Source organism: Lactuca sativa, chromosome 5 (genome assembly GCF_002870075.4).
Source record: "Lactuca sativa cultivar Salinas chromosome 5, Lsat_Salinas_v11, whole genome shotgun sequence".
Lineage (NCBI taxonomy): Eukaryota > Viridiplantae > Streptophyta > Magnoliopsida > Asterales > Asteraceae > Lactuca > Lactuca sativa.
The window spans coordinates 221,484,036-221,493,503 of record NC_056627.2 but is presented as its reverse complement, the minus strand read 5'-3'; the positions used below and the strand labels follow the sequence as shown (position 1 = coordinate 221,493,503).

At 37.6% G+C, this 9,468-nt stretch overlaps 1 protein-coding gene across 2 annotated transcripts; it reads right to left on the bottom strand.

Moving 5' to 3' along the window:
- Window positions 1-5,539: 5,539 nt before the first annotated feature.
- LOC111920818 (uncharacterized) lies at window positions 5,540-8,974 on the bottom strand. 2 transcript variants are annotated; one of them, XM_042902280.2, is made up of 6 exons: window positions 8,747-8,974; window positions 8,478-8,633; window positions 7,666-7,899; window positions 7,253-7,426; window positions 6,892-6,998; window positions 5,540-6,378 (listed from the first exon to the last, which is right to left on the bottom strand). In XM_042902280.2, the coding sequence occupies exons 2-6, from the start codon at window positions 8,628-8,630 to the stop codon at window positions 5,697-5,699; spliced, it is 1,350 nt and encodes a 449-aa protein (XP_042758214.1). In that variant the 5' UTR covers window positions 8,631-8,633; window positions 8,747-8,974; the 3' UTR covers window positions 5,540-5,696. The 2 variants fall into 2 exon arrangements, with proteins under 2 accessions (XP_042758214.1, XP_023772156.2); XM_023916388.3 differs by lacking the exon at window positions 8,747-8,974 and having other exon boundaries at window positions 8,478-8,733.
- Between the last annotated feature and the right edge of the window lie 494 nt (window positions 8,975-9,468).

Below are 9,468 nucleotides of genomic sequence, written 5' to 3'. Positions count from 1 at the left end.
CTTCAAGTCCAATTATCGCCCAAATTTCCAAATTGGGCCTAATGGCCTTCACTCAAGAAGATCTAGCAAGCCAAAAGCCCAAACCATAAAATCCCAGACGGTCCATTACAACCCTATGCAAGCCACACCCAAATCTTGATCCAAAGGCCCAAATCACTTTAAGCCCACACTTGGCCTAATTTTCCAAATTGGGCTCAACTCCTTATTGGGCCTTATCCAAAGGTCTGGTCCTCTAATTAGCCTAAAACACACTTATCCAGATGGTCCATTAGGGCCAAGGTAACAAGGCCCAATAGATAGACCAATACCCAAAGCCCAAACTCCCAAATCCAAACAGAGGACGTACAATGGGCGTACCCTTTCGGTATGTTGGGCGTACCTCGCCTCGCATTGACCCATTACGGGATGGTTGACTCCGAACGCGGTGCGTACGCAACCCTACGCGGGTCGTACCCTCGCAGGTCCCAAAACTTCCATAAGTGCTTAATGGATTAAGTACTTGAGCTCAAACTTCAGATCCATGATCCAATAGCACTCTAGAACCATAAAGTCTCATAATTTAAGACTTTGGTCGACCAAAAAGGGCTTAATGCATGGTCTTTATCCATTAATACCTCCTACAAAGAACAAGGGACCAAGCTAGCTCAAGGGACCTCATTTTTATGCCTTAGGACCCATCCTAGGGTCTGGAAGGACAACCCAACTCGACCAAAACAAGGCATGCACCAAATGACATTCTGGGACAAGAAAGATACTAAGAAGCAACCCAAATGAGATCTAAACCATTTAAGCACAAAGGTAGAAACTTTATACCTTTTTAAGCTTCACAAGACGGTGATAACTCCAGATCTACAAGATTGATTCCTTCCTTGACTCCTTTGATGCACTAACTTCTTCTTTTGGCACACAAAAACTACACCATGAGCTCAAGATGCTCACTATGGGGGTTAAGGTTTACTCAAAACGGCTAAGAGACTTGGAGGCTGAAAGAGTGAGTCAAAATGACCCATAAGAATGCTTAAATACCCCACAAATCCTAAAAGTTAGGGTTTTGCCCTGGCATACGTACGCCCAGTGTACTAGGACACGCCCTAGTATGCTTAGCGTACTCATATGTATGCCCAACGTACTATTCAACTTCCCAAAATCACCATTTTGCCTCTAGGGCCTCCCTTTGCCACTTCTTTCCAAACCAAGGGCCAAAAATGACATAACTAAAATCCAAGGGATGAATTTACAGTTACTTGAAAGATGGGGTGTTACAACTCTCCCCCACTTAAATCCGATTTCATCCTCGAAATCATTCCTTGCCATCTCCGGCAGCCCGACATCCTGAGGGGCACATCCCCAACCATGATATACGATGGTCATATAAGGAGACTAACCTCACAAAAAATTCTAACACGAAGAAACTATACCCATAATCCCACGCAATCAATCAACCCTACTTCACCTAAAAATCTGCAATTTGGAAACTTGAATTTGGTATGACTCCCCGATAGACCGCCCATACTAACCATCGTTAATTCCATTCCCTTTATTTCCTAAACGATCTACTCAACCCTGGAAACCTGAGGTCCTTACTAGAAAATAGAACCATGTGTCATAATCTGTTGCCGACAACTCTTTATTGGACAAAAGAGATTTAGTAATCCTTCCAAAGAAAGCTAATATTGATGACAAAATTTCCTAGGATATGATGAATGATGGGAGACAAATGGGGGATGAACCTTCTTGTGCCGACCGACAATGCTTCCTTTAACTCCCGAACCAATATATACATCACTACTAACTCATAACCACAACATCCATGACTGGCTTGATCAGCCTCGGGCTGGAATACCAACATGTTGAATCCAATCAACCATCGGGTTGAAATTCTCATGGTTTGTTGGCTTACCACCTCAACCCTATCGTTCCTCCTGGGCCTCCGTACCTACGACTTATAGTCGGCCCGCACCGGGTATCTTGGCCTACTGCATAGAGTAGGACCGCCTCAACCCACCCAAATACAATATATCGCCATAGACAATCAGGAGAAATATCTAATCCGGTTCCCAGAACCTGAAAAACAGGGACATTCTAACCCAACAACCTTCGATTTCAACATCGATGAAATCACACATTTCGCCTGAAACTTCCGAATCATACCACAAACCAAAAGATTCCCCACTTACCTCACTGACTTCCAAGATGCATGCCTTGAGCGGATACACTTGCGATTTCCAATGCGAGTTTCCACTATAAGCCCCCATTGAATATTCCACTTACAAACTCTTCGAATACCCTTCCTCTCAACTAATGAACATCCAAAATGAATCTACCCCCAGTTCTTGACTGGAGACATTACCAGAACATGCGAAAATGATCCTTAAAACATACCGATCGCGAACTTTACCCCAAAACCAGACGATAAGACGTACCAAAATTGAATACACTCCACCCTTATCAAGCCATTACCAACCACTGCCTTGATGACTAAAGATGATCAGACCCAAAAATCCCCGTGATACTACCAATTCCTTTTCGGCTCAGGTGTACCCCACCTGGGCAACCACTCGAGACTATCTTGAAGGACTTTATAACTTGTAACTTCCGACCAACTCCCAACTTGAAAACAAAATCTTGGCAACAGCTTGCGATCCAACGAAAATAATATGCATACATCCCACAACTCTTACTGCTCCCTTTACAAACCAACCGATTTATGGGTCTTACGATCCCCATCAATACTGAACGCGCACTACCATGCTGCAACCATACCATGTACGATTCACTTATAGAACAAGCTGCTACCCAAGCAAAACCCTACGAACCCATGGTCGCACACAACCCGATGGGTAGGATAATGGTCGAACTCTTGACCCAATTCGAAGGCTATAATCCAACAGAACCAAACATATTCTTAGGGAAACCCAAACCTCATCCAAAAAGGAAAGATTTCCCGAGGTAAAGCAACACACCACCTCCATCAATGACAGAAGACGTTCACATCACCGATCAAAACAAGATCCCATACTTGATTGAGACTGTATGGATCCTACCCACACAAAACTAGCTCGAGAAGACTTCTAAGGCGATCTCAAAGGTTGCCAAATCCGAGTCTGCTATGAATAAGAAATTACACTCTGCCACTAAGGGAGAACTTACCCAAGGACTAAGGGAAACATAAACACACTGCACTGGAGGGTGGATGACGCATTCCTTGCTCCTAATTGTTGCCACTTGAATCCTTTGAAGAATTCCCGCTGAAAGACAAACTCAATGACCAATGGTCGAGGATACCTTGACACCTAAGCTAGAGAACCACAAACCCACCGAGATCTAAACATAACCACTTCTAGAAAGGTTCACCGATCAAGATCTACCTAGAAAATATGAAAGTAGCAGTCCGAGTAGCAACTGACAAAACCTTCGATGACTAACACTCAACTTGAGAATTCCCAATTCTCCCCCACTTGGGGTTCTAACTACCACCCACTAGTTTGAAACCAACTCACAACTCAAACCGGCTCAACCATGTATGATCATTCTTGACCATGGAATGAATAACGTACGCAAAATGATCCTCCATATACAGATCAATTGAAACCCAAGAGAAACCTGAATTTCAGCTGAAGACTTCCGGCATGTAGAATGGAATATAACTACCCTCAATAACCCAAAAAAATAGTGGAAAGTCAACCCAAGATATAACTTACCCAATCCAGCAAAATTTAAACACAATACATGTCCTGATACAATCCTGAAGAATACAGGAGATGTCACATTCTCAAAAGCATTCAAAGAAATCCTGACTTCCTCCTCCCGAGTTACCTTGACCAACCTGTGGGCACGCATGAAAACTCCCCTTCGATCCCAAGTGACATGAAATAATCCCTGCTTGTAATCCCAATGACAATCCGCCACCCGGCCTACCCGAGAATATGGTACCTAACTTTCTTCGCAAGATACTCATGCCACATCGATCCACATGTGCTCACCAGCACCGAAATACGGTCGTCAACCCATGCGATCAACTAACCCCGAGTTGGATATACAACCTGACCCTGGGGTCACAAGCATGCTCACTCCTCCGAACTCGAAAACTAAAAGGGTACAACCCTTGCCATAGATGATGAAATTTCAATCCATCAATCAACCATTCTACTTCTAGTTGCAAAACTCAACCAATCATGATCATCGCTCCCTCCATGAGCCACGACTCGCATTCCCGGCCTCGAGCAAAACCCCCGAAGCCTCAAACCAAAACTCACTAGGTCCGCACCAAACAACAAAAATAGATAACACCACTGTGCACAAACCAAATACCAGGTTCTATACAACTTTCACATTATAAATATAATCAAGAACATGACATTAAATTATGACTTTCTTGTAATCTAAAAGAGTATAGCAATAACTTTCAAAGGAAGAGCATATACAACTTTCTACCTTTTTAGTCTATCACAACAAGCCTTATACACAATTCATATGCAATTTGTTCTTTAACCCTCACAAACGATGCCTCAATAGCATATCCCTCCAAAAATCATAATGTCGGTGGTTAATTTCATAAATGTGGACCGAATATTTATTGGAACATATATCAAAAGAAACTTTGCTAACCATGAAAAAAAATACTAGCCAAGTGATTCCGCGAATTGAAGACATCGAAGGTGGTGGGGCATGGAATGTTAGAGACACCGGAAGTGAGATGCGTCCATATGTATGTCTCCCTCTTTCAGAAAACAAGGATAATGATTGTGAGAGAGATGTAGGCAAGAAACATAATGAAAGCAGGAGACAATGAGAAAGAAAGCGGTAGCCATAACATCCTGAGGAGTGAGGAATATTTTATTTATTAAAATCTTGAAGAAAAAAAAAACGTGTTCAATTAAAAAAATGTCCCACTTATGTGTTCGGGACAAATTTTCGTCGCAGAAAAAAAAAATTCAAAAATTTCAAAGCTTTGATTTTGATTTTATTTTTCGGCGATAACAAATCGCCGCTAAAGGTCCATAAAGAAAAGTGGTTGCGAAAAAAAAAAAACTTTTTGAGAAACTTATGTCGTCTCTCATCATCGCTAAAAGAGTGTTTTGTTGTAATGGATGCACCACCTCAAAGGTATGTAAGGTATGTGGCTTGATATCGCTCTCTAGATAACCAGAACATACAACTTTTATGGTTGATCGTAGGTAAAAAACTATATTCTAAGAAGTTGCATTTATAGTTTAATACTTATTTACATTGAAGGTGTACACAACTTCTCCCACGGATTATTATGGTTCTGGTAACCTTAGCAAGGACTCGAAAAGTAATTAAAATTTAATCCATTTGTGACTAAAGAGCAATAAAACACAGGTTAGATAACATGAAGCCGATGAATCACACCAGTCACACGACCAACATAAACAAAGTATATCACAATATCTGACAAGCAAAAAAGTTGATACCTAGGTATGAACCTTATAACTCAGTCATATCTCACCTTCATTAAGAAACGAATACAAACACATTGAAATTCTAAAACTACATTCACAAAATTAACATCAAAAGGGAAATCTAAAGCTCGTCCATCTATTCTTCCACGAGGATAATAAATAAGGATTTTTCATCAACATTGCACGATTTGGACATTACCAAATCAACAACCACTTCTAAAGAACATGACTAATATTTACAAAAAGAAAACGTCAAGGGGCTATTGCTTAAGGTTACAGGATCTTGTCATTATCAAAGACATCAAATGAAAACCCCAGGGGAAGCGATAACAGCAAATCCGTAAATGAGCCTTTCCTTGACATACCGAAATCTTGTTTATATCCAGAAACATTCCCAAATTCCTCTTCCCATCCTTGTTTCATCCAATAATTATTAGAAGGTATATTACAAACAAGATTAGAATGATTATTTCCATCTTGCCAACCATATACAAGATCATCCATCGTATCTTTCTGCCAACCATTTACTTGATCCTCCATGGTATCTTTCTGGGCAGTGTTTGCATTGTTTGCATCCTGAAGAAGACATTCTGAAGTTGACAAAGAAATCGTGCCCTCGTGGTTAGAATAATAAATTCTATCTTGCCAACCATTTATGTTGTTCTTCCATACTTCTTCCTGGGCAAAGTTGGCATCCCCAAGAAGCTGACATTGTGAAGTTGGTTGCAAAACGAGGCCATTGATATCTACCATAGATGGTACTTCAAAACTTTCTAGTCTGTTAGAAACAATGTCATGTGATATATTTGGAGCCTCGATGAAAGATTCTTGAAACGGCTTGTCCAAAACTGTGTCAAACTGTTGGCTAAGAAAATTAAGCCGTGTATCACAATGAATCAACTTTTCATAATGCTTATTCAGAACACCTTGTGCGCATTGTAGATAATGTTTCTTGCTGAAACAATGGAATAAGAGAGATATTTTAGTAACTTATTAATCAAAAATCAAGTCAATAGTTGGTGTTCGGTTTGATAAAATCAAGGTAAGAATGAGTATAATGAAAAAGAAAAGTAAAAAAAGTTTGTTTTCTGTGTTAAATTATAGACCATTTTTTATCCATTTAGTCAATTTTCACTTTAGCCAAAGGAGGTTTATTTCATTATGTCGAAAGGAAAGAAAACTCTAAGCTAACCATTTTTATTTATATAACTTCTAATGACAAGTACCAATCCTTTTCTTTTCTTTTCTTTTTTTTCAATGTCATGATTTTTGTTAACTTGTAATTATATTTTTCTAATCAAACAATATATATATATATATATATATATATATATATATATATATATATATATATATATATATATCTTTTATTATAATTTTATTTAGGTTTTAATGATGTTTAATTCTTTCATTTTTTTATTTTAATAAATAAAAACTTTAGCTAAAATAATCAAATAATGTCGAATACCTAGATCTGCTTGCTTCTCCACCAGTAAAGTCAGATGTTGCCTGCCAAATGGTGTGTTTTCTAGGCAGTGGATTGGTCTCTCTGAAGAAAAGCGGCTGCTTACCAAGCTGACAACAAAAAGTACCATGTGAATATATGGGAAATAGCCCTAATATATAGTTCACTCATAATTAATGTGTCTTTAGAAACAAGAAAAAAACAATGAGAAATCAAATATCCTCATTTTTGTTCCAAACCATCTTCCCAAAATTAATGGATTTCACAAATTTTTATTTTACATTAGTAGAAAGACGAATAGAAAAAAAAGATAGAAGGATCGATATTTAATTTGTCAAAAACAATAATGGAAGGAGGTCAATACCAAAACAGTCAAAGTGCCAGGACCATTCTCTGGAAAGTTTGCCTTCAGACTGAGAATATCTTCCCATTGGATTTCTATTTTATTCTTTAGACCACCATCAAGAACTTCCCATACAAGCTTATGCTTCGCAAAATAACACTTGGCCACTAAGTCACCTTCATGTTGTGACACATACTGCAACATGAACAAATTTTAAATATATTTGAAAAGGTTTTACACACTAAGGTAATAAAGTTTCTTTTTTACTTAATATGCAACACCACGTTATCTATGTTTCCTTGTACATATATAACAGAAAAAGAACAAGTTAATAAAGAAAGTCTCACTTTCATGTTCTCAAGTATTTTTGAATGATCAAAGAACAAAAACATGACTTTAATACGCAAGACTAAGATAATGTTGGAATACATTACCTCCCAATTTCCAATTTTTAAACGTAAAGCTGGAAAATTAGAAGCCTTTAATTTATCAATGGAATCTGATGTCCCCACTTTGGTCTTAACATCCTTCTTGTTTCCCACTTGGAGATTTTCACTGGGCAAAAAACCATCATTCTTGTTAACTTCGTTAAGTTCCTTTTCAATTAGCTCCAAAAATGATGGACTCTTGTGTAGCTTCAAACCCATTGGTTTGAACTCAGAAAGCAACTGCAAATCCAAAGATGGAATGTATATATTTGTTCTTAAACCATTCAAGATACACAATTAGAATCAAATTGAATCATCGTATTCTCATTTCTGTAATTAAAAATTTGTTTTATGAATTTATTAATGGGTTAAGAAAATAATATACTAGAATTGCAAATTGAAGCAATATCAGTTTTACTACCAGTTAAATATATAGAATCCGATTCCAGTCAAAACTTCGAAATATTAACTTATAACTTAGTTGAATCTTGTTTTATGAATTTATTAATAGTTCAAGAAAACAATATATTAGAATTGCAAATTGAAGCAATATCAGTTTTGTTATCCGTTACATATATAAAATCCGATTCCAGTCTAGGTTATGGAATTCAAAACTTCCAAATATTAACTTATAACTTATTATAAGTACCTGGATTAAGAAAGTGTTTCAGACCTATTAATTCAAAATTTTAACTCTTATATTACAAATACATAAACAACGATGCATTTACAAATGAATAACTATATATTATTTTATTATCTACAAGAAAAAAACAGTGAAGATATAAATTGTAGAATCTAGAAACATAAACTAAGACCTCATTTGTTGTATCGTCAGAGGAGGACTTCATCCGTTTAGGTAACGGTTCCTCGATCTTTTTCAACTCCATTGGACGCTTTTCTCCGGCTAAATCTGTGGTTTCCTGCTCTCGCCATTGCCACGCATTAGTCCTCTTCTTCTCTGGCCACATTAGCTGCACCGTGATTAAGATTAAACTTCAAAGTTCTCAAAAAATATGACAAAGCAGAAAACCAGGAAGAAATGAAAAAACCCTAAAAAAAAATATGACAAAGCATAAAACCAAACCCTAAATTCGATGAATAGACATGCAAGTGTGCCGAGCTTTGTGTAAGGAATGCTCCGAAAACGAGGAGCACAAGAGGCGGTGTTGTTGTAACCAAATAGTTCGGAGAAATCAGATAGGATACAGATAGGGAGAATCTTTTGAATTTGTGAAACCTTGTTGACGTAAAGGAGATGCTAATATAATATGTATTTCTTGGATTCCAGGATATACTAACATTGTTTGATACGAGTTTTTAACAAATTGTATATCTAATGTAAAGAAAATATATAGTGAATAATACCGACTCAAATGGTCCCTTTGGTATAGTGAAACTAGCAATTTTGGTCAAACTATTTTTTCCTTTTTTTTTCCGTTGATATAGTATATATGTGGTTTAATTTAAATGTTTACAAGTTCGGTCGATGTCACTAATATGTATACACATCTCTTTTCGCCCCTGTAAGCCCACACCTTGTTGATTTTTTTTTGGAACCACAAATCTACTCACTCCTACATCAACCTATGTTCCTACATCAAAATATGTCCCCTCATGGGACTCGATGGCTATTTGGTTCGATATGTATACACATCTCTTTTCGCCCATGTAGCCACACACCTTGTTGGATTTAACTTAGTGGTTGTTTGGTAGTCTCCTAATGGTTCAATTAGAATGCATGCTTTGAATCAAACAAATTTAGAACATTTGGTACCCTCTTAACTTTGTCTCTTATTCGGACATTAT

What these genes read in the sequence shown, in the direction of transcription:
- LOC111920818 (XM_042902280.2), bottom strand. Translation starts at nt 8,630, where the DNA reads ATGTGGCCAGAGAAGAAGAGGACTAATGCGTGGCAATGGCGAGAGCAG. An exon ending in CTGACGATACAACAAATGAG is followed by an intron (nt 7,900 to 8,477) that starts GTCTTAGTTTAT and finishes TTGGATTTGCAG; the next exon opens with TTGCTTTCTGAGTTCAAACC. An exon ending in GGAGAAGCAAGCAGATCTAG is followed by an intron (nt 6,379 to 6,891) that starts GTATTCGACATT and finishes CCATTGTTTCAG; the next exon opens with CAAGAAACATTATCTACAAT.